This window comes from Anolis carolinensis, unplaced genomic scaffold (genome assembly GCF_035594765.1).
Source record: "Anolis carolinensis isolate JA03-04 unplaced genomic scaffold, rAnoCar3.1.pri scaffold_7, whole genome shotgun sequence".
Lineage (NCBI taxonomy): Eukaryota > Metazoa > Chordata > Lepidosauria > Squamata > Dactyloidae > Anolis > Anolis carolinensis.
This window is the reverse complement of record NW_026943818.1, coordinates 14,333,744-14,360,944: the sequence shown is the minus strand read 5'-3', so window position 1 is coordinate 14,360,944 and position 27,201 is coordinate 14,333,744. Positions and strand designations below refer to the sequence as shown.

The 27,201-nt window shown below is 36.7% G+C and overlaps 1 protein-coding gene across 2 annotated transcripts in view; it reads right to left on the bottom strand.

The window, feature by feature from the left end:
* Window positions 1-1,723: 1,723 nt before the first annotated feature.
* The window catches only part of fubp3 (far upstream element binding protein 3), a 59,543-nt gene continuing 34,065 nt past the window's right edge, over window positions 1,724-27,201 (bottom strand). For both annotated transcript variants that reach the window (XM_062959043.1, XM_062959044.1), the window contains 11 exons: window positions 26,319-26,417; window positions 23,024-23,128; window positions 20,696-20,798; window positions 19,002-19,102; window positions 18,768-18,909; window positions 10,688-10,848; window positions 8,932-9,005; window positions 7,448-7,524; window positions 6,319-6,390; window positions 5,854-5,981; window positions 1,724-3,755 (listed from right to left, as the gene is read on the bottom strand). In XM_062959043.1, coding sequence (XP_062815113.1) covers window positions 3,747-3,755; window positions 5,854-5,981; window positions 6,319-6,390; window positions 7,448-7,524; window positions 8,932-9,005; window positions 10,688-10,848; window positions 18,768-18,909; window positions 19,002-19,102; window positions 20,696-20,798; window positions 23,024-23,128; window positions 26,319-26,417 — 1,071 coding nt within the window. In that variant the 3' untranslated portion in view covers window positions 1,724-3,746. The remainder of the gene's footprint in view (window positions 3,756-5,853; window positions 5,982-6,318; window positions 6,391-7,447; window positions 7,525-8,931; window positions 9,006-10,687; window positions 10,849-18,767; window positions 18,910-19,001; window positions 19,103-20,695; window positions 20,799-23,023; window positions 23,129-26,318; window positions 26,418-27,201) is intronic.

Below are 27,201 nucleotides of genomic sequence, written 5' to 3'. Positions count from 1 at the left end.
GAATGACGGACCTGGACCAAACTTGGCACACTTAACTCCCATGACGCACTTTTCGTCCTGGTGCCGTTTGGGGGGCAATGGGTCACGGATGATGGGATTTGCAGTACTTTCAATCGCTTCAGCTCCCACAGACCGCTGCGACACCCACCAGTCACGGAACTGAACCAAACTTGGCACACAGAACCCCCATGGCCCTCTTTACATCCTGGTGCTGTTTGGGGGAAGATGGACCACGGATGATGGGATTTGCAGTACCTTCACTCACTTCCTGGGACCACTGCAACTGCTAGGAATGACACAACTGGACCAAACTTGGCACACAGAACCCCCACGGCCCTCTTTACATCCTGGTGTTGTTTGGGGGAAGATGGACCACGGATGATGGGATTTGCAGTACCTTCACTCACTTCCTGGGACCACTGCAACTGCCAAGAGTGACACAACTGAACCAAACTTGGCACACAGAACCCCTACGGCCCTCTTTACATCCTGGTGCTGTTTGGGGGAAGATGGACCACGGGTGATGGGATTTGCAGTACCTTCACTCACTTCCTGGGACCACTGCAACTGCCAGGAATGACACAACTGAACCAAACTTGGCACACGTATCCCAAATGTCACAATTTACATGCTGCAGCACTTTGGAGGAGGATGGACCAAGGATTATGGGATTTGCAGTACCTTCAAAAACTTCATCTCCCACAGATCACTGTTACTCTAACCAATGACAGATCAGGACCTAACTTGGCACGCATATCCCCCATGACCCACTTCACATTTTGGTGCAGTTGGGGGAAGGACACATCAAGGATGATGGGACTTGCAATACCTTCTCTCACTTCTTGAGACCACCGCAACTACCACAAATGACTGATCAAGAACAAACTTGGCACATAGAGCCCCCATGAGCCACTTTACACCTTGGTGTGGTTTGGAGGAGGACGGACCATGGATGATGGGACTTGCAGTATCTTGACTCACTTCCCGAGACCACTGGGACCCTCACCAATGTCTGATAAACACCAAACTTGGCACATAGAGCCCTCATGACCCACTACACATCCTGGTGTGGTTTGGAAGAATTTGGACCATGAATGATGGGACTTGCAGTATTGTCATTCACTTCTCGAGATTATTACAACCCCCACCAATGCTTAATCAAGACCAAACTTGGCACATAGAGCCCTCATGACCCACTACACATCCTGGTGTGGTTTGGAAGAATTTGGACCATGAATGATGGGACTTGCAGTATTGTCATTCACTTCTCGAGATTATTACAACCCCCACCAATGCTTAATCAAGACCAAACTTGGCACATAGAGCCCTCATGACCCACTACACATCCTGGTGTGGTTTGGAAGAATTTGGACCATGAATGATGGGACTTGCAGTATTGTCATTCACTTCTCGAGATTATTACAACCCCCACCAATGCTTAATCAAGACCAAACTTGGCACATAGAGCCCACATGACCCACTCCACATCCTGACGTGGTTTGGAGGGGGATGGACCATGGACGATGGGACTTGCATATGGGAGTTGTAGTTCGCCCGCACCCACTGAACCCAGCTGACTTTGGATCTAGACTAAACTTGGAACACGGGCAAACAATGTCTTTCTCAAATGACCCGGGCACCGCCGTGTCCCAAAGCTAGTTTATATATATATATATATATATATATATATATCCCGATGGAAATCATTGACCGAAACGAGACGTTCAATTATTGAACCCACAAATCGCTTTGTGGGCTTTATTTCTTTTGTTTTGTTTTTCTTGTTTTATTATAGAGAGAAAAAAGAGTGTAAAATGCAGCTGTCAGTCAAAGAAAAAAGAACAATTTTGTACCCCTCAAACATCATGCGCAAATATTATCCAAATAGGTTGAATTATATTTATATTTATATATATATGTATAAAGAAAACGGGGGCCAAGAGGAGGAGGAGGAAGAAGGGCCTTAAAAATCCGGCAAATTCGACGCAAAAAATTCGGAAAAGGAATGTCCCAGTTTAAAAACGTCGAAAAGACGAGAGAAAAAATAGCTTTACTTCCCCGTTTGTCTGTAATTTTCTTAATTCTTCTTCATCTTCAAAAATACACTGTTATCTGTACAAGAAAACACTACAATAAAAGATCAGAAACCATATTATCCCTTTTATTAAATCAAAAAAATTATTATTATTATTATTATTTAGCGCATACCTGTGGTTAATACTAGATTTTCTCATTTTTTTTAAAATTTCTCTAGGCAAATTTTTAAATTTTTCCCCCCTGACAAATATTAAGAAAATACTTAAAAACGACGGAAAAAAATAAACGACAAAAGAGGGGGTGGGGGAAACCATAATAATTATAATAATAAAAGCAAAATACACACACCCTGGAATTAAAAAATAGTTACTACTATTTCAATAGGATTTAATAATGTTCCACAGTGTTTTTTTTTGTTAAAGGTACTAATAGCAAGTTTTTTCATCTTAATATTAAAAATAACAGTATTTATTTTCTGAAATAGACAAAAAAGTATTTCGTTATTTTTTCTCGTTTTTTGTGTTGTTTTTTTCCCCGTTTTTTTTTTTTTAGACAAAAGCTTGGAGGTCTTAGATACACAAATGCAACCGACAATGGAGGAAAAAACATGGAAAAGAGAAAACATTATCACAAAAAAACCCAAAAATTAACACATTGGTTTGTATGTCTTTTTATATTATTACCCCCTTTTAGATCTCTAAGAAATTATACAAAAATCCCCCCCCAAATAACAACCAGCTTCCGGATATAAGAAATTCACAAAATTAATTACAATACATTATCAATAGTTCAGGTTTTTTTTTCTTCTTCTTTTAAAAAACAAACAAAAATTGCAATAAAAATCAGGAAAAAACAAAGAGGTAAAACAAATTAGAAGTAAAATATTTAATGAATTTACATATTTAAGAATATTTAAATACTGCTTGTTTTTTTAAAAAAATCATTATTATTTTTTAAAAAGAATTTGTTACATACCAAACCTAAGACTTCCAAGCCTTTTTATTCTTTCTTTTTTTTTCTGCAACGGCGGCAGACAAAAAAAAGAATTTTTGTAAAAATTAAAAACAACGGTGAAAAAGGGGGAAAAAGGGAGGAAAAAAATTTCTTGCAAAAAAAGAAAAGAAAAAAAAACGCTTGTTGAAATGTGTCACAGTTCTGGGTTTTTTGTTTTGTTTTTCTGGAAAAACGAAACACACAAAACAACGAATAACAATATTATGACGATGATCATGATAAAGGATCCCGGAGTTTCGTTTCGATTTTTGTCTTCTTTCCATATAAATTTTTGGGAATTGGGGGGGTTAAAAAAAACTAAAATTAGAAGGAAAAAAAAAACGGAAAAAATAGGAGGAAAAAAATAGATATATTTGTATAGAATTACCCAGCATGTCCATAAAGTTTAGTAACACATGAACTAATTAATTGTTCCTGATTCCTTAGAAAAAAGTTCAGTATCGATTATCCTAACGACTAGTGTTCCACAAAAAAGAAAGGAGGGAAAAAAATATATAAAGGAGGAGGAAAAAAAAACCCGAAGAGGGAGGAAAAAAATAACGAAGAGTCTTCATCAAAACGTTGCAAATCTAGAAACCTCTGTTACAAAAAAAGGTTTGCTTTCACAATGATTCCGAGAAAAGTGGGAGCCGAAGAGGAGGAAGAGGAGGAAGAGGAAGAGGAGGAGGAGGAAAAGAGTCAAGGGCCGTCTTGTTCTACTGCTCCTGCAAAGAGAAGAGAAAAGAGAGAAAAACAGACACGGGTTTAGGAGCCTTGGGCAAAACACACCAATATGTCATCTCTGAGCATGGGCACACTTGGGAAAACACATCCTTTTCTAGGCATTGGATAGACCACATCAGCTCTCGTTTCTGATAATGAACATATGCTATCCAGTCGTCGCCATGATTCAGAAAACGGCACTGGATAGACTACATCAGCTCTAGTTTCTGATAATGAACCTATGCCATCCAGTCGTCACCATGATTCAGAAAACAGCACTGGATAGACCACATCAGCTCTAGTTTCTGATAATGAACACATGCCATCCAGTAGTCGCCATGATTCAGAAAACGGCATTGGATAGACCACACCAGCTCTAGTTTCTCATAATAAACATATGCCATCCAGTCATTGCCATGATTCAGAAAACGGCATTGGATAGACCACATCAGCTCTAGTTTCTCATAATGAACCTATGCCATCCAGTCGTCACCATGATTCAGAAAACAGCACTGGATAGACCACATCAGCTCTAGTTTCTGATAATGAACACATGCCATCCAGTAGTCGCCATGATTCAGAAAACGGCATTGGATAGACCACACCAGCTCTAGTTTCTCATAATAAACATATGCCATCCAGTCATTGCCATGATTCAGAAAACGGCATTGGATAGACCACATCAGCTCTAGTTTCTCATAATAAACATATGCCATCCAGTCATTGCCATGATTCAGAAAACGGCATTGGATAGACCACATCAGCTCTAGTTTCTCATAATGAACACATGCCATCCAGTCATCGCCATGATTCAGAAAACGGCATTGGATAGACCACATCAGCTCTAGTTTCTCATAATAAACATATGCCATCCAGTCATTGCCATGATTCAGAAAACGCATTGGATAGACTACATCAGCTCTAGTTTCTGATAATGAACATATGCCATCCAGTCGTTGCCACCTGCTCGCCCACAGAAAACCATATTTAATCATCTAGCGCTGAATCAGATTTTGGCCAATTTAGATCCGGTTTGGTTATTTGGGCTGCCGATTCAGAAAACGGCATTAGATAGACAACATCAGCTCGTTTCTGATACAGGACCTATGCCATCCATTAATCGCCATCTGCTCGCCCACAGCAAACCATATTTAATCATCTAGAGCTGAATCAGATTTTGGTCAACTTTAGTTATGGTTTGGTTATTTGGGCTGCCAATTCAGAAAAACGGCATTGGATAGACTACATCAGCTCTAATTTCTGATAATGAACATATGCCATCCAGTAGTCGCCACATGCTCGCCCACAGCAAACCATATTTAATCATCTAGAGCTGAATCAGATTTTGGCCAATTTAGATCCGGTTTGGTTATTTAGGCTGTCGATTCAGAAAATTGCACTGGATAGACCACATCAGCTCTCTCTCGCTAATCTCACCATCTATCTATCTATCTGTCCGTATCTCTCTCGCTAATCTCACCATCTCACCATCTATCTATCTGTCTATCCATCTCTCTCTCTCTCTCTCTCTCGCTAATTTCACCATCTATCCATCCATCATCCATCTATCTATCTGTCTGTCCGTCTATCCATCTCTCTCTCTCTTGCTAATCTCATCATCTATCCATCCATCCATCCATATTTCTCTCTCGCTAATTTCACCATCTATCTATCCATCATCTATCTAACCATCCATCCATATCTCTCTCTTGCTAATCTCACCATCTATCTATCTGTCTGTCTGTCTATCCATCCCTCTCTCTCTCTCTCTCTCTTGCTAATCTCACCATCTATCCATCCATCATCCATCTATCTATCTATCTATCTATCTATCTATCTATCTATCTATCCATCCATCCGTATTTCTCTCTCTCTAATTTCACCATCTATCCATCCACCACCTTATTATCTATCTATCTATCTATCTATCTATCTATCTATCTATCTATCTATTCGTATCTCTCTCTCTCGCTAATCTCACCATCTATCTATCTATCTATCTATCTATCCATCTATCGGTGTCTTTATCTCTGGCCAATGTGACTATGGGTGGAAATGAGGGGTCCCGGGGGGGGGGGGTGCGTGGGGGGGGGCACGTACCTGGCTGTGGGCCTGCGCTTGCCCTAGCGACTGCCCGTAGTAGGCCGCCTGTTGCCGGTAGTACTCTGCCCAGGCCATCGTGTAGTCCGGCTGGGAGCTGGCCGGAGGGGCCCCGGGGGCGGCGTGGCCTGGAGGACGGAAGGGAAACAAAGGCACACCGCTCAGGACCCGGGGAGAGCCGAGCCGTAAAAGTCTCTATTCAAAGAACGAGATAACTAAAGAAGTAACTGGACTATCTATTCCTCCATCTGGAGACATCTTGCCTCTCTCCAGGCTCACAGGAGGAGAACAAAAGGTTCAGTTCGGCAGAAGAGAAGCTTCCAGTGCCACCAGTAGAGCCATGGAGTTCCAGCCATTACGGGGCAGAGATAGATACGTTTGAATAGTCAGGAAAGGCTACATAACGAGATAATGGGCTTTGCGATCCATCTCACCACCTTTTCGGGAGAGATCTTGTCTACTCACTCTGTTTCTTGTAATAGTCCTCCCACGCCTTGCTGTAGTCCGGCTGGTTGTTTTGCTGCTGGCTCTGTTGACCTGGAGGGAGGGAGAACCAAAAGCAAGAATCATTGTGGTTGTTGTTGTTGTTGTTGTTGTTAAGGACAGCCTGGATGGCTCTCTGTTGGGAGGGTTTTGACTGTGTCCTCCTTTATGGCAGAAGGGGGTTGGACTGGATGGCCTTTGGAAGTCCCTTCCAACCCGAGGATTCTATGATTATTCAAGGATTCTCTAGGAGTATATTTAATAATAATAATAATAATAATAATAATAATAATAATAATAATGGCCTTTAGAAGTCCCTTCCAACTTGAGGATTCTATGATTATTCAAGGATTCTCTAGGAGTATATTTATTATTATTATTATTATTATTATTATTATTATTATTATTAATAATGGCCTTTGGAAGTCTCTTCCAACACAAGGATTCTATTATTATTCAAGGATTCTATTATTATTATTATTATTATTGTTATTTTATTTTATGACACAGCAAACAAGATAGATATACTGGATTTTTATTATTATTATTATTATGGCAGAAGGGGGTTGGATTGGATAGCCTTTGGAAGTCCCTTCCAACTCAAGGATTCTATGATTATTCAAGGATTTTCTAGGAGTCTATTATTATTATTATTATTAATTAATTAATTATAATAATGGCCTTTGGAAGTCTCTTCCAACACAAGGATTCTATGATGATGATGATGATGATAATGATTATTATTATGGCAGAAGGGGGTTGGATTGGATAGCCTTTGGAAGTCCCTTCCAACTCAAGGATTCTATGATTATTCAAGGATTCTCTAGGAGTCTATTATTATTATTATTATTATTATTTAATTAATTATAATAATGGCCTTTGGAAGTCTCTTCCAACACAAGGATTCTATGATGATGATGATGATGATAATGATTATTATTATGGCAGAAGGGGGTTGGACTGGATGGCCTATTATTGTTGTTGCTATTATTAAGCAAAAGATGAATGGCTCTCTGTTGGGCGGGCTTTGACTGTGTCCTCCTTTCTGGCAGGATGAGGTTGGACTGGATGGCCTTTGGGGTCCCTCCTGACTCCACGATCCTCAACTTACTTGGGACCTGCTGCCCCGGCTGCTGCCACGTCTGGTAGGTGCCGCCCCATCCCTGGGTCATGAACGCCTGAGGACCGCTGCGGAGGAGAAAACAATACATAAATAAACATAAACATAACAATAATAGGCAACGAGCAACGCAGAGACGCTGCCTGATGTATTGGCATCCATGTTTGTATTGCATCACACGTCTATTATTATTATTATTATTATTATTATTATTATTATTATTATTATATTACAGCAGGATAATATGATAATAATAATACAAGGAAAAGGTCCACTTGCTGCTCCTCTTCCATTGGAGAATTATTATTATTATTATTATTATTATTATTATTATTATTATTATTATTATTATTATTATTTTGACACAGCAAACAAGATCTATATACTGGATTTCGTATCACAAAATCCCAAAGAATCGGTACAAGAAAACTGCACTACAAACTAGAGCTGACAGCTGGCACAACAATTATTACTATTATTCTATGACACAGCAAACAAGATAGACATTCTGGATTTCATCTCACAAAATCACAAGTCGAAAACTTCCCAAGTGTCTAGGACTGTGTGATGTATTATTATTATTATTATTATTATTATTATTATTATTATTATTATTATGATGACACAGCAAACAACATAGATATGCTGGATTTCGTATCACAAAATCACAAGTCGAACACTTCCCAAGAGTCTAGGACTGTGTGATGTATTATTATTATTATTATTAATATATTATTATTATTATGACACAGCAAACAAGACAAATATGCTGGATTTCGTATCACAAAATAACAAGTCGAACACTTCCCAAGTGTCTAGGACTGTGTAATGTATTATTATTATTATTATTATTATTATTATTATTATTAATATATTATTATTATTATGACACAGCAAACAAGACAAATATGCTGGATTTCGTATCACAAAATCACAAGTCCAACACTTCCCAAGTGTCTAGGACTGTGTAATGTATTATTATTATTATTATTATTATTAATAATAATAATAATATATTATTATTATGACACAGCAAACGAGATAGATATGCTGGATTTCGTATCACAAAATCACAAGTCAAACACTTCCCAAGTGTCTAGGACGGTGTGATGTATTATTATTATTATTATTATTAATAATATATTATTATTATTATGACACAGCAAACGAGATAGATATGCTGGATTTCGTATCACAAAATCACAAGTCGAACACTTCCCAAGTATCTAGGACGGTGTGATGTATTATTATTATTATTATTATTATTTTATTGTATGACACAGCAAATGAGATAGATATGCTAGTTTTTGTTTCACAAAATCACAAGTCAAACACTTCCCAGGTGTCTAGGACTGTGTGATGTATTATTATTATTATATTATTATAATATTATTATTATTATTAAAAATGCAACCAGAAAAGCGTATATTAAAGCGCACACCTCTTAAAGTATATCATTGTGGTTCTGAACTTACTTTTGGTGGGGGGTGGCCGGCGGCTGGCTGAAGGGGCTCTGGCCAAAGCCCCCCGGTCCTCCCAGGCCGGTCCCCTGCACAAGATGGACAAAAGAGGAACGTCAACAGAGACCCTCCCCACATCCCGACTCTGGGGGTTGGGGCTCATCTCCATTTCTAAGCCCAAGAGCCGGCGTTGTCCGTAGACACCTCCAAAGTCATGTGGCCATTGGCATGACTGCATGAAGCACCATTACCATCCCTATTGATCTACTCACATTGGCATGTTTTCGAACTGCTAGGTTGGCAGAAGCTGGGGCTAGCAGCGGGAGCTCACCCCGGTCCCTGGATTCAAACCGCCAACCTTTTGGTCAGCAAGCTCAGGTTTAATTCACTTCACCATGTCCCATAGCATTGAGTTATTGGGCTCATATGATGCAAATTTAAAGGAGCAGGGCCTACCCTTCTGACCAGCAACCAGGGTTGAAAACGGCTCTTCCTCGTTTTCTAATTTGGACTTTATTTTGCAGGGTTTCTTTTGTTTGAAAGACATAGATGGGATGACTATGTATTTTGTGGCCAAATTTGGTGTGATTGGGTTCAGTGGTTTTGTTGTTTACTCAGTCCTACAAACATAAATTACATTTCTATATATATAAATTATTGAGGTATAATCATACACTGGGCCCCTGGTGGTGCAGTGCGTTAAAGCGCTGAGCTGCTGAACTTGCGGACCAAAAGGTCTCAGGTTCAAATCCCAGGAGCCCAGCTCATGCCAACCTAGCAGTTCGAAAACATGCCAATGTGAGTAGATCAATAGGTACTGCTCCAGCGGGAAGGTAACGGCGCTCCATGCAGTCATGCTGGCCACATGACCTTTGAGGTGTCTATGGACAATGCCGGTTCTTCGGCCTAGAAATGGAGATGAGCACCAACCCCCCAGAGTCAGTCAGGGGAAACCTTTACCTTTTTATAATCATACAGAACAATATAATATCTAAAACAAGGACAGTAAATAAAGAACAACACTCTGAAAACAGGGGAAATTCCAGACAGGAATCAATCAGGGCCAGCTAACACCTCCCAACAAAGGATTACCCTTAGAATGACGCCACAGCAACGTGTGACCGGGCACAGCTAGTAATATCTAAAATCAGGACAGTAAATAAAGAACAACACTCTGAAAACAGGGGAATTCCAGACAGGAATCAATCAGGGCCAGCTAACACCTCCCAACAAAGGATTACCCTTAGAATGACGCCACAGCAACGTGTGACCGGGCACAGCTAGTAATATCTAAAATCAGGACAGTAAATAAAGAACAACACTCTGAAAACAGGGGAAATTCCAGACAGGAATCAATCAGGGCCAGCTAACACCTCCCAACAAAGGATTACCCTTAGAATGACGCCACAGCAACGTGTGACCGGGCACAGCTAGTAATATCTAAAATCAGGACAGTAAATAAAGAACAACACTCTGAAAACAGGGGAATTCCAGACAGGAATCAATCAGGGCCAGCTAACACCTCCCAACAAAGGATTGCCCTTAGAACGACGCCACAGCAATGCGTGGTTGGGCACAGTAATATCTAAAATCTGGACAGTAAATAAAGAACAACACTCTGAAAAGAGGGGAATTCCAGACAGGAATCAATCAGGGCCAGCTAACACCTCCCAACAAAGGATTGCCCTTAGAACGACGGCACAGCAACGTGTGGCCGGGCACAGATAGTACTATAAATAAATAAAAGAATAAAGCCCGAGGGTTCACTCACGCCCACTTTCTCGTCGATGAGGTGCCTGGCGAGCTCGATCTGCTGGGGGATGCCCCGGATGGTGAATATCCGCACGTTGGGGTCCGTGTTGGGGGGCGGGTTCCGCTGCAGCTCCACGTGGGCCCCCGACTGCTGGTTGATGCTCTTGATGTTCTCCCCACCTGCGGGAAAATTGAGAAAAGCCGGTGAGACACGGCTGCATCACGCAAGACTTGAAAGCGGTCCGTGCAGATAGACCTAAAGCTGAATGTGAGTCAACAGTGCGACGGCGAAAAATTGATACAGGATAATGGGTTTAGGTGCCCAAAGCCCGAAGCATGCAAACAACGTCCCGGAAAGCGCAAAAGAGGGGAGTCTTGTTCGAGGGACGGACGGGATGAATGGGACACTTTTTGCCTTCGGGCAAAGAGGCCACAAAGGCCCGATTCTTCGTGAACAACTGCGTGCGATATCGTCGGGATCCGAAGACGGCGGATCGTTGGACGGGATCAATTAGCCGGTCGTTGACGGACCGCGATCCCCATCCAAAGAAGAGGCCCAAAGCTGGATAATATGATAATAATAATACAAGGAAAAGGTCCACTTGCTGCTCCTCTTCCACTGGAGAATTATTATTATTATTATTTTGACACAGCAAACAAGATCTATATACTGGATTTCGTATCACAAAATCCCAAAGAATCAGTACAAGAAAACTGCACTACAAACTAGAGCTGACAGCTGGCACAACAATTATTACTATTATTCTATGACACAGCAAACAAGATAGACATGCTGGATTTCGTATCACAAAACCACAAGTCGAACACTTCCCAAGTGTCTAGGACTGTGTGATGTATTATTATTATTATTATTATTATTATTATTATTATTATTATTATTATTATTATTATGACACAGGAAACAAGATAGATCTGCTGGATTTCGTACAAAACACGATAGATATGCTGGACTCCTCAAAGAATAGCAGTCAAAGAATCAGTACAAGAAAACTGCACTACAAACTAGAGCTGACAGCTGGCACAACAATTATTACTATTATTGTTGTATGACACAGCAAACAAGATAGACATGCTGGATTTCGTTTCACCAAATCACAAGTCGAACACTTCCCAAGTGTCTAGGACTGTGTGATGTATTTTCGGATGATGCTGCAGATCCCAACCGGGTGGCCTTTTGCAGTTGGAAGATCGTGATTTTGTCAATGTCTATTGTTTCCAAATGCCGGCTGAGATCTTTTGGCATGGCACCCAATGTGCCCATCACCACCGGGACCACCTGCACTGGTTTCTGCCAGAGTCTCTGAAGTTCAATCTTGAGGTCCTGAGAGCGGCTGAGTTTTTCCTGTTGTTTTTCGCCAATGCGACTGTCACCTGGGATGGCGACATCAATGATCCAAACCTTTTTCTTTTCCACAACTGTGATGTCTGGTGTGTTGTGTTCCAGAACTTTGTCAGTCTGGATTCGGAAGTCCCACAGTGTCTTTGCGTGCTCATTTTCCAATACTTTTGCAGGTTTGTGATCCCACCAGTTCTTTACTGCTGGGAGGTGGGACTTGAGGCATAAGTTCCAATGGATCATTTGGGCCACATGGTTGTGCCTCTGTTTGTAGTCTGTCTGTGCGATTTTCTTACAGCAGCTGAGGATATGATCCATGGTTTCGTCAGCTTCCTTGCACAGTCTGCATTTTGGGTCATCAGCTGATTTTTCAATCTTGGCCTGAATGGCCTTTGTCCTGATGTCTTGCTCCTGGGCTGCAAGGATCAGGCCTTCTGTCTCCTTCCTTCTTCAGGGTCCCATTCGTGAGCCAGAGCCAGGTCTTCTATTATTATTATTATTATTATTATTATTATTATTATTATTATTATTATTAATGGCCTTTGTCCTGATGTCTTGCTCCTGGGCTGCAAGGATCAAGCCTTCTGTCTCCTTCTTCAGGGTCCCATTCGTGAGCCAGAGCCAGGTCTTCTATTATTATTATTATTATTATTATTATTATTATTGTTATTATTATTATTATGAATGGCCTTTGTCCTGATGTCTTGCTCCTGGGCTGCAAGGATCAGGCCTTCTGTCTCCTTCCTTCTTCAGGGTCCCATTCGTGAGCCAGAGCCAGGTCTTCTATTATTATTATTATTATTATTATTATTATTATTATTATTATTATTAATGGCCTTTGTCCTGATGTCTTGCTCCTGGGCTGCAAGGATCAAGCCTTCTGTCTCCTTCTTCAGGGTCCCATTCGTGAGCCAGAGCCAGGTCTTCTATTATTATTATTATTATTATTATTATTATTATTGTTATTATTATTATTATGAATGGCCTTTGTCCTGATGTCTTGCTCCTGGTCTGCAAGGATCAGGCCTTCTGTCTCCTTCTTCAGGGTCCCATTCGTGAGCCAGAGCCAGGTCTTCTCCTTATCAGCTTTTCCTTCAATTTTGTCAAGGAACTTTCCATGCCATGTTTTGTTGTGCCAGCTGTCAGCTCTAGTTTGTAGTGCGGTTTTCTTGTACTGATTATGATTATGATGATTAAAGGGAAACAAAGCAGCTATATAGCACCAAAGGGGACCATACGAAAAAAATCTTCAGTCTGGGTGTTTGCATTCGGGGACGGCAGGCTTTTCCCTGCAAACAGCTGACCCATTAGGAATAAATGCGGCAGAGGAAGCGGCACCTGGACAAGGTGTCAACAAGTGCGGAGGAGCTTAACGCTCCACAATCCCCTTTTTTTTAATGCCGGCGCAATAAATGAGGCCCGTCCTGGGGAGACCGCTTTTCTTCCTGACCCGCTGGCTTTGGAGCCGGACGACCTGGCGGGGGACCTTTGCCCTTTCGAGCCGCTTTCAAAGAAGCACGGCAGGCCGGGCCGGCCCTCCAAGAGCCCATAATGCGCTATTTGCCCAATAACAGGACTGCTCTATTCATCCCTTTTGGCAGAATAAAGGGCCCCGCCCGGCACACGGCTACTCTCGAGTCGAGGAGACCGAGGTGGGGCCAAGCGGGAGGAAGCATCTCCCCGTGGCCCCACTTTGGCCTCCGAACCAAAGATGACGTTCACAGCTTCCTATTACTATATTTATTTATTTATTAGCGACATTTATATCCCGCCCTTCTCACCCTGGTCCGGACTCAGGGCGGCTTACAAATCGTATGTACATACAATCTATCTCTATATATAAAAGGGTAATGAAATTTCAGCCTAGGACAAAACAACAAAACTACACATCCCAGAAACACTAAACTTGGCAACACAACCCCTCATCCATGCCTCTACATATATATATATATAAAAGAGTGATGGAATCCTGGCGACTGACAAAACAACAAAACTAAACACCCCACAACCTCGATAACTGACAACACAACCCATCATCCACGCCTCTATGTTCATACAACAAAAAGAAATGAAAAATAAAGTCCTAATTAGAGGGAGAGCAATAATTGTTTTTATCCAATTGCTGCCAGTTAGAAGGCTAAGCTCCGCCCACTTGATCTATTAATCTATTATTATTATTATTATTATTATTATTTACCCTACTTTTTTCTTGATTGAGATTGAAAAGCAATTCAAGATATGCATATAAAGTGCATCATTATCACTGTTGTTATTGTTGTTGTTGTTATTATTATTATTATTATTATTAGTATTATTTCAAACTTTCTTTAAGGCCCAAAGCATATCAGACTATGTGTATAATCTATATTATTAATATTATTATTATTCCACACTTTTATTTATTTATTAAGACCCAAAGCAGCTCAGGACATACATATAAAGTGTTGTTGTTGTTGTTGCTGCAATGAACCAGCTCTGGCAACTGAACATAAAAATTAAAATACTGTTATAGGTTTGAATATGACTCAAAATGTTGTTGTTGCTGCTGCTGTTATTATTATCATTATTATCATTATTATTATTATGGGCTGCAATGAACCAGCTCTGGCAACTGAACATAAAAATTAAAATACTGTTATAGGTTTGAATATGACTCAAAATGTTGTTGTTGCTGCTGCTGTTATTATTATCATTATTATCATTATTATTATTATTATTATGGGCTGCAATGAACCAGTTCTGGCAACTGAACATAAAAATTAAAATACTGTTATAGGTTTGAATATGACTCAAAATGTTGTTGTTGTTGCTGCTGTTATTATTATTATTATTATCATTATTATTATTATTATTGGCTACAATGAGCCAGCAACTGAACATAAACATTAAAATACTGTTATAGGTTTGAATATGACTCAAAATGAATTATTATTATTATTATTATTATTATTATTGGCTACAACGAACCAGCTCTGGCAACTAACATAAAAATCAAAATACTGTTATAGGTTTGAATATGACTCAAAATGAATTATATTATTATTATTATTATTATTATTATTATTATTATTATTATTATTATTATTATTATTATTATTATTAGCTACCATGAACCAGCTCTGGCAACTGAACATAAACATTAAAATACTGTTATAGGTTTGAATATGACTCAAAATGTTGTTGTTGTTATTATTATTATATAAGTTTGAATACGATTCAAAATGCTTAGGACCAGAAGTAGATTATTTTCAAATTTGCCTTTACATTAATCAGATTATCTTGGAGGTGGGACCCAAGTCTAAGCATAGAAATCCCTTTATTGCTGCAAATGCGCTTTCATACTTGTGGATTTAATAGCTTATTACTAATTGATATATACCTTTTACAAAGAAAAAGAAATACTCAAGCCAAAAGTTGGGCATTAAGACAGAAGCAGAGGATAATGAAGGGTTCGAGAAACTGAATTAGGAGAACCTCTCAACCGAAGCCGTAAATAATCAAACCTGCCAAAGGCACTGATGTGGAAATGTCATTACTAATTGATGTATCAATTGTATCTTGTTCTTCAGAAGAAACGCCATTACTAATTAATAGATATTTGTCGTTTACGAAAAAAATTGAAAAATATCACCAGGATGTCCCGCAGAAACAATAAACAGATCTATCCATTATTATTCCCTGTTATTGTTGATATTATATTACTGTATATCCATAAGCTTGATATTCTTGAGTTGAAGATATGGTCAGTGGATTAATCAATAAACAGATCTATTATTATTGTTATTATTATATTATTCATAGTCAAGATATGGTCAGTGGACTAATCAATAAACAGATCTATTATTATCTATTATTATTATCTATTATTATTATTATTATATTATTCATAGTCAAGATATGGTCAGTGGACTAATCAATAAACAGATTCATCTATTATTATTATCTATTATTATTGTTGTTATATTATTATGAGTCGAAGATGTAGTCAGCGGGCTAATCAATAAATAGATCTATTATTGTTATCTATCATTATTCTCGTTATTATATTATTCAGAGTAGAAAATATGGTCAGTGGATTAATCAATAAACAGACCCATCTCTCATCATCATCATCATCATCATCATCATCATCATCATCATCTATTATCATAGTTGTTATTATATTATAGTATTAAATCGAAGATGTGGTCAGTGGACTAATCAATAAACAGATCTATTATTATTATCTATTATTATTGTCATTATATTATTCAGAGTTGAAGATATGGTCAGTGGATTAATCAATCAACAGACCCATCTATTACTATTATTATCTATTATCATTGTTGTTACTATATTATGATATTATTCAGTCAAAGAAGTGGTCAATGGACTAATCAATAAACAGATCCAACTATTATTATTATGATCTATTATCATTGTTATTATATTATTCAAAGAGAAGATATGGTCACTGGATTTATCAATAAACAGATCTATTGATTACTACTGTTATTATATTGTAATCTTATTCAGTTGAAGATATGGGCAATGGGCTAATCAATAAACAGATTATTATTATTATTATTATTATTATTATAATATTATTCAGAGCGAAGATATGGTCACTGGATTAATCAATAAACAGATCTATCAATTATTACTGTTATTATATTATGATCTTATTCAGTTGAAGGTGTGGTCAGTGGACTAATCAATAAACAGATCCATCTATTATTATCTATTATCACTGTTATATTATTCAGAGAGAAGATATGGTCACTGGATTAATCAATAAACAGATGTATCGATTATTACTGTTATTATATTATGATCTTATTCAGTTGAAGGTGTGGTCAGTGGACTAATCAATAAACAGATCCATCTATTATTATTATTATTATTATTATTATTAATCATTGTTATTATATTATTCAGAGTGAAGATATGGTCAGTGGACTAATCAATAAACAGATCCATCTATTATTATTATTATTATTAATCATTGTTATTATATTATTCAGAGTGAAGATATGGTCAGTGGACTAATCAATAAACAGATCCATCTATTATTATTATTATTATTATTATTCATTGTTATTATATTATTCAGAGTGAAGATATGGTCATTGGATTAATCAATAAACAGATCTATCATTATTATTGTTATTATATTATTATTCAGAACAGAAGACATGAGCAGTGTGCTAATCAATACACAGATCTATGTATTATCTATATATATAAAAGAGTGATGGCATCAGGGCAGCGGACAAAACAACAAAACTACAGCCCCCCCAACCTCGAAATTTGACAACACAATCCCTCATCCACGCCTCTAGGTTGATACAACAAAAAGAAAAGAAAAATAAAGTCCTAATTAGAGGGAGAGGAATAATAGTTTTTATCCAATTGCTGCCAGTTAGAAGGCTAAGCTCCGCCCACTTGGTCTCCTAGCAACCCACTCGGCCCAGGGCACAGGCAGAGTTAGGCCTCACTTAGGCCTCTTCCACAGATTTATCTAATTTGCGCTGGGTTATATGGCAGTGTAGACTCAAGCTATATAACCCATTTAGAATCTTATATTATCTGCTTTGAACTGGATTATCTTGAGTCCACACTGCCATATAATCCACTTCAGTGTGCATACTAAACATAAAGACAGCCATACAACAGACATTCAATACCACCACTACCTCAACAATTTCTCACCAACACCACCAGACAACGCCACAGCAACGCGTGGCCGGGCACGGCTAGTTATTATTATATTATTCAGAGTTGGAGACTGGGCATGGAGACAGCACAATTTGCGGGATTTTGGGGGGGCCCCGAAAGCATTTGGGGGGCGGACTACAACTCCCAAAACCCTGCCCTTTTGCAAAGGCTGTGTCGCATCTCTGGGAAAAAGACTTTTTTTGGGGGGGGTCATTTTGGGGGATGATGGGAGGATGACACATGGCCGCCATTCAACAGGAGCCCCCCCCCCCCCCCCCGGCTCCTCCTTTCCCTTCCATTCTTCCGCCCGACTGAGGAACTCACAGCTGGAGGCCCAAATTGGAAAGCAATTAATCACCGGGCGCTAAAAGGCCCCGTGACAAGCGCCCCGGCGGTGGTGGCGGGCCGGCTGCTGCCTGACGGTCCGTCAAGTACGGCCGCATTTATCATGGAAATCCAGGCGCTTCATTGTAAGCGGCCTGGCCAATGGGAGACATTCGGAACGCCAGAGCCTGCCTTGGGAAGCTCCGAGACGAGATGCGGGAATAGTTGGGGAGGCCATCAATAATAATAATAATAATAATAATAATAATAATAATAATAATAATAATAATGATGATCCCTCTTGTCAACAATAAAACAAATTACTCAACAATAAAACATCAGTATCAATAAAACAGTCATAAAAGGTCAACATACAAAATAAAAGTTAAAAACAGGAGATGAATACACGGATCTGGGCCAAAGTGCAGAATATTTCAGAGTCGGGGAGAGGTATTATTTCCCATGGGAGTGTCATCCTGGCTGTTATCTATGACAGGCTGGTTCAAAAGCTCATCCCCAAGCTGCATTTCTTGAGCCTCTGAATCAGCCTGTAAAATTCCCATCCCCATGCCATCATCCTGAAATTCGTCCTGCATCCCATCATCTGGCTCTTGCATCTGAAACCCAGACTATGCTGTTGCTGAGTCACAACAAGTCCCGGCTCACGTTTTCATCCCCAAACCCTTAAGGAAGTGGCCCGGAACGGCCGTAAGCGACTCACCTTTGCCGATGACGAGGCCGCACTTGTCGGCGGGGACCGTATAGGTGATCTCTTGGATGCCCCCCGGGGCCCCCACGCTCCAGTCTCCGCGGCCGCGGCCTCTCCCTCGGGCCGCAGCGAGGCTCCCGAAACCGTCACGCTCCTGGACGGAAGGAAGGAAGGAAGGAGAGGCGCCATTAGTACAGATACACAACCAGATCCTTGATGCCTCTTCCTTCTCTCGCTCGCTCTCACCTGCGCCGTGAGGATGAGTTCGTTGATGATGTGGGCGGCGTGCTGGCACCGGTCGGGGAGGCCCATGACCTGGGCCACTCTCTCGGGACTGATCCCGTCATCTGCGGAGGGAAAGCAGGCAGGAGGACACTCAACCCATGTCTTCTAGGCAAGGAGAAGCCGGAGAAGACCCCCACCACGGTCAGGCAAAGGAAGGGGCAGGGCCAACCCTGGAACCCACTCCAAGGATGATGGCAGCACCTCCCTTTCTAATAATAATAATAATAATAATAATAATAATAATAATGACAACGACATAGGAACCAACTCAAAGGCTTATGGGATCACCTCAGATAATAATAATAATAATAATAACAAGAACAAAAACAATGACACAGGAACCCACTCCAAGGTTGATGGGAGCGCCTCCCTTTATAATAATAATAATAATAATAATAATAATAATAATAATAATAATAACAACAATAACAACAACACAGGAACCAACTGAAAGGCTTATGGGATCATCTCAGATAATAGTCATAATAATAGTAATAATAACAACAACGACACAGGAACCAGCTGAAAGGCTTATGGGGTCACCTCAGATAATAATAACAACAACAACAACACAGGAACCAGCTGAAAGGCTTATGGGATCACCTCAGATAATAATAATAGCAACGACGACGACACAGGAACCAACTGAAAGGCTTATGGGATCACCTCAGATAATAACAACAACAATGACACAGGAACCAGCTGAAAGGCTTATGGGATCACCTCAGATAATAACAACAACAACAACAACAACAACAACACAGGAACCAGCTGAAAAGCTTATGGGGTCACCTCAGATAATAATAATAACAACAACAATACAGGAACCAACTGAAAGACTTATGGGATTAACTCGGTTAATAATAATAATAATAATAATAATAACAACAACGATACAGGAACCAACTGAAAGGCTTATGGGATCACCTCAGATAATAACAACAACAACAACGACACAGGAACCAACTGAAAGGCTTATGGGATCACCTCAGATAACAACAACACCACCACCACAGGAACCAACTGAAAGGCTTATAGGATCACTTCAGATAGTAATAATAATAATAATGACAACAACAACAACAACAACAACAACAACACAGGAACCAACTGAAAGGCTTATAGGATCACTTCAGATAGTAACAACAACAACAACAACAACAACAACAACCCAGGAACCAACTCAAAGGTCTCAAAGACCATCTCCGATAATAATAACACAGAAGCCAACTTAAAGGTCTATGAGATCGCCTCAGATAACAACAACAACGATAATAACAATAACGACACAGAAACAAACTCAAAGGTTTATGGGATCAACTCAGTTTATTACTGTTGTTGCTATTATTAATATTATTTCGGCTCAAGGCGGGACACAACAGTCAGATAAAAGTGCATATTAAACCATAGATAAAAATACAACCATAAAAGCATCTATTAAAAAGCCAAACAAATGATAATACACCTATTAAAAGATGTGATAAAAAACTAAAACACAACAATCCCACTTTAATTTTTTAGATGAAAACAAGCCACAAAACCCTGCCAAGAAGAAGCTCCTGCATCCAACGGCCTCCCGAATGGACTTTGCAGTTCCCAAAGTCCATTGCACCAGAAGCCAGCAAAATCTTTTAATAAGGAAAGGCTTTACAGACCTGGTTTGAACTGGATCCGGACCCCGGCGTCGTTCTGGATCTTTTTGATCATCTCCCCGTTCCTTCCTATTACGATCCCAACGGCGAACCGGGGCACCGACACCTGCAGAGGGAAAGACAATAATAATAATAATATTAATAATAATAATACCGTATATACTTGAGTATTTGCCAACCCGAATATAAGCCGAGGAACTTAATTTCACCACAAAAAAACTGGGAAAACATTGACTCTAGTATAAGCCAAGAGAGGTAAATTTCAGAAATAAAAATAGATACCAATAAAATTACATTAATTGAGGCCTCAGTAGGTTAAATGTTTTTGAATATTTACATCAAGCTCAAATTTAAGACTGTCCAGCTCTGATCAAATCATTATTCTCATCTTCTTCAATGTCAATGTGCTTATGTATCCTTTTAATAATAATAGAATAAAATAATACATGTAATAATAATAATAATAAATACAGGAAAATGATACATGTAATAATAGAGCAAAATAATAAATGCAATAACAATAATAATAATAAGATCAGAGTGAAATAATGAATGCATTAATAACAATAATAATATCAGAGTAAAATAATAAATGCATTAAAAATACTAATAACAAGATCAGAGTAAAATAATAAATGCAGTAACAATAATAATAAGATCAGAGTAAAATAATAAATGCATTAATAATACTAATAATAAGATCAGAGTAAAATAATAAATGCATTAATAATAATAAGATCAGAGTGAAATAATAAATGCAGTAACAATAATAATAATAATATCAGAGTAAAATAATAAATGCATTAATAATACTAATAATAAGATCAGAGTGAAATAATAAATGCAATAACAATAATAATATCAGAGTAAAATAATAAATGCAATAACAATAATAATAATAAGATCAGAGTGAAATAATAAATGCATTAATAATACTAATAATAAGATCAGAGTAAAATAATAAATGCAATAACAATAATAATAATATCAGAGTGAAATAAGAAATGCGTTAATAATAATAATAATAATAATAATAATAATAATAATAAAAAAAAAAATAGGGTAAAATAAATGTAATAGTAGCAACAATAATAGAGAAAAATAATAAATGTAATAGTAGCAACAATAATAGAGAAAAATAACAAATGTACCATATATTCTTGAGTATAAGCTGACCCAAATATAAGCCAACCAGGACCCTCACCCGAGTAAGCGGAGGGGGGCTTTTTCAGTCTTAAAAAAAGGGCTGAAAAACTAGGCTTATACTCGAGTATATACAGTACTTTATTTTTGTATCCCGCCACCATCTCCCCAAAGGGACTTAGGGCGGCTAACATGGGGCCAAGCCCAAAAGTAAACAAGGTATAAACATATCAAAATATAAAACAAAACAAGAAAATAACAATAACAATATGTATGTCAGCCATGGAATGCCAGTTTCCTCTCCAAGACACGAGAGCTCCCAGCTAAGAAAACATTCCCTTAGGATGTTCCAAGCAAAGACCTATGTCTCTCCTTCCCCACTTATTGAGACACAACACAGGATATTATTATTATATTATTATTATCATTATTGTATGACACAGCAAACAAGATAGACATGCTGGATTTCGTATCACAAAATCACAAGTCGAACACTTCCCAAGTGTCTAGGACTATGTGATGTATTATTATTATTATTATTATTATTATTATTATTATTATTATTATTATTATTATTTTATTGTATGACACAGCAAACAAGATAGACATGCTGGATTTCGTATCACAAAACCACAAGTCGAACACTTCCCAAGTGTCTAGGACTGTGTGATGTTGTGTGGTGCCAGCTGTCAGTGCTAGTTTGTAGTGCGGTTTTCTTGTACTGATTTTTTTGTCTGCTGTGCTTTGAGGAGTTTCTGATTTTATTATTATTATTATTATTATTATTATTATTATTATTATTATTATTATTTTATGACACAGCAAACAAGACAGACATGCTGGATTTCGTATCATAAAATCACAAGTCGAACACTTCCCAAGTGTCTAGGACTGTGTGATGTTTTGTGGTGCCAGCTGTCAGCGCTAGTTTGTAGTGCGGTTTTCTTGTACTGATTTTTTGTCTGCTGTGCTTTGAGGAGTTTCTGATTTTATTATTATTATTATTATTATTATTATTATTATTATTATTATTATTATTATTATTATTATTAGCTTAGGTACCTGGCAATGCCAGGGCTAGGTCTTTTGCACTGCTATTTAGATAGATTCGATTTAGATTAGATATTTAGATATATATAAGATAGATATGAAATGTGTATGATGATGATGAGGATGATTTTCACCCACCTCTATGCTGCCGCCTCCCATTCTGGAAGTGAAGTCGTTGCGAAGGCCTCGGAAGTCGGCCTGGTCTTTTTCGCGGATGATTTCCAGGACCATCTCCCTCGCTTGCTGTGAAATGAAATAAAAATGGCGTGACGAAAATTCACATAAATAACCTTAAGACAGGTCTTTTATCCATCAGTGGCCCCATGTATTTATTTAATGCGTACTTTGGCCAAATGTTTGGTAGGCTAATAATAGTATAAATATTATTATCAATATTAATTATTATTATATTGTAATTTAATCCCATTTTACCAAACTTATTATTGATTTTATTAATGATAATACTCGAGTATAAGCCGAGTTTTTCAGCCCTTTTTTGGGACTGGAAAAGCCCCCTTTGGCTTATACTTGAGTGAGGGTCCTGGTCGGCTTATACTTGAGTATATATGGTACATTTATTATTTTTCTCATATTATGATATATTAATATAATATATTGCATATACATATAATACTGATAATAATATTGTAATGTAATACAATATAATATTAATAATACACTATTATAATTGTATATTTATATTACATGTAAAAGGCAGACTGCCTTGGATAATACAGAACGTTGGGTAAGTTAATAATAATAATAATAATAATAATAATAATAATAATAATAATAATGCATTATAGTGTTATAGTAAAATATAATGCTTATATTATGCTGTGTTAATAATATAGCATATTGTATGTAAATATAACTTGTAAGCTGCCTTACAAAATGGGATTAAATTACAATATAATAATTATTAATATTAATAATAATATTTATTTATAATTAGCAACATTTATATCCTGCTCTTCAACCCCGAAGGGGACTCAGGAGCAGGATATAAATGTTGCTAATAATAAATAAATATTATTATTAATATTAATAATTATTGTAATGTAATGCCATTTTACCAAACTTATTATTGATTTTATTAATGATAATACTCGAGTATAAGCCAAGTTTTTCAGCCCTTTTTTGGGACTGAAAAAGCCCCCTTTGGCTTATACTTGAGTGAGGGTCCTGGTCGGCTTATACTTGAGTATATATGGTACATTTATTATTTTTCTCATTGATTTTATATAATAACGTTATTATTTTTCTCTATTATTATTGGTATGATTACATTTATTATTTTAGTCTATTTATTATCATTACATTTATTATTTTACTCTATTAATCAACAGGTGAAGCTGGGCCCATAACCTCCGTCTCGGTGACTATTTTCCGCAGCTTTGAAGATATTGTCCCTTCTAAATAGGATTATTACTGTGTACATCTATGCCCCGTTGCGCTCCCAAAGTGCCGCTTTCTTTCCCATTTTTGCCTTTCTAACAATGCCAGGAGATAGGATTAGACCAAGGGGGAATTTGAACCCAGGTCCCTCCAGTTTTAACCCAGCTCTTAAAAACTCTGTGCCTCATTGTCTCCCCTCCTGACATTGCAATTTCATATCGAGTCTCTTTTAAGACAGAAAGTGTGGGATAGAACAAATATAACACTACTAAAAACTATAATAATAAATATAATAATATAATATAAAATATAATAACAATATAACTCTAATCAATATAATAAAATAATACTAGTAACTATACTACAATAACAAATATACTACACATTACATAATAATATAATATATAATAATAGTAATATAACACTAATCAATAAAAATATACTAATAACTATACTATAAGAAAAATATACTACACATTATATAATACTATAATATATAATAGCAATATAACAATAAATATAATAATAAATTAATATAAAATTATAATACTAATAACTATACTATAATAACAAATATACTACATATTATATAGTAATATAATATATAATAGCATATAACAATATTATCATTATCATTATTATTATTAAAACAAAGGGATAATAACTATTATATTTATTCTATGTATTATTATATTTTCTATATTATCATTATTATTATTATTATTTAAACCAAGGGATAATTATTATATTAATATTTATTCTATGTATTATATTTACTATATTACCATTACTACATTATTATTATTATTATTATTATTATTATTATTATTATTATTATTATAACCAAGGGATAATCATTATATTATTATATTTATTCTATGTATTATTATATTTACTATATTATCATTACTATAATATTATTACAACCAAGAGATAATCATTATTATTATATTTATTCTATGTATTATTATATTTACTATATTATCATTAATATAATATTATTATTATAACCAAAGGATAATTATTATATTATTATAGGTATTGTTATATTTACTATATTATCATTACTATAATATGATTATTATAACCAAGGGATAATTATTATATTATTATTATATTTATATTTATTCTAAGTATTATTGTATTTACTATATTATCATTACTATAATATGATTATTATACCCAAGGGATAATCATTATTTATTATTATATTTATTCTACGTATTATTATATTTACTATATTATCATTACTATCATATAATTATTATAACCAAGGGATAATTATTATATTTATTATTATATTTACTATAATATCATTACTATAATCATTACTATAATATGATTATTATAACCAAGGGAGAATAATTATTATATTTTATCATTACTATAATCATTACCATAATATGATTATTATAACCAAGGGATAATCATTATTATATTTTATCATTAATATAATCATTACTATAATATGATTATTATAACCAAGGGATAATAATTATTATATTTTATCATTACTATAATCATTACTATAATATGATTATTATAACCAAGGGATAATCATTATTATATTTTATCATTACTATAATCATTACTATAATATGATTATTATAACCAAGGGATAACAATTATTATATTTATTATTATATTTATTCTATGTGTTATTATATTTACTATTATCATTACAACTACTATTATTATTGTTGTTATTATTGAAACCAAGATAGAATGAGTATGGGATTCATCAAATAGTTCCTGCGGTGTTTATTATATTAGTGTAAATATACCTTAGGTTAGCTTCTTTGCTTTAGGTTCAAGTTTTGTTATGACAACTCGCCTCCTAAGGTATAAGGTATTGTCTTATTACACTATGAACAAATATTGTGTTGCACAGTGTTATTTATTGTTTACTTGATAAGAACTAGCATTCATAGCCCGCATGCTTGGGTGGAAGGAGGCTTCCAAATCCGTGCTCCTCAGGCGACCATTATCCCCAAATCCCCCAAAAACCGATTGATTGGCGGCGCAGGGGACACACCTGTACTTTGAAAGCGTCTCCGGTAATCCGAAGGGGTTTATCCGCTCCGGTCGGCAAAGGGCCGTCTTGGATCATAATCATTTTCACGCCCGTCCGTTCCTGCAGAAGGGAAACAAATTTATTTATTTTTCTAGGTTTATTTGATTGAAAGACATAGATTGGATGACTATGTCTTTTGTGGCCAAATTTGGTGTCATTTGGTCCAGCGGTTTTGTTGTTTAGTCCATGGGAATTATGCACATTACATTTATCTATATATATAAAAGAGTGATGGCATCACGGCGACGCACAAAACAACAAAACTACAGGCCCCCCAACCTTGAAATTTGACAACACAACCCATCATCCACGCCTCTAGGTTGATACAACAAAAAGAAAAGAAAAATAAAGTCCTAATTAGAGAGAGAGGAATACAGTAGAGTCTCACTTATCCAACATAAATGGGCCGGCAGAATGTTGGATAAGCGAATATGTTGGATAATAAAGAGGCATTAAGGAAAAGCCTAATAAACATCAAATTAGATTATGATTTTACAAATTCAGCACCAAAACATCATGTTATACAATAAATTTGACAGAAAAAATAGTTCAATATGCAGTAATGTTAGGTAGTAATTACTGTATTTATGAATTTAGCACCAAAATATCATGATATATTGAAAACATTGACTACAAAAATGCGTTGGATAATCCAGAACGTTGGATAAGCGAGTGTTGGATAAGTGAGACTCTACTGTAATTGCTTTTATCCAATTGCTGCCAGTTAGAAGGCTAAGCTCCTCCAACTTGGTCTCCTAGCAACCCAATAAAAATAATAAAAAACACTAAAAAAAATAATTAAAAACACTAAAAAAATTAATACAATAAAATACTATAATAACAG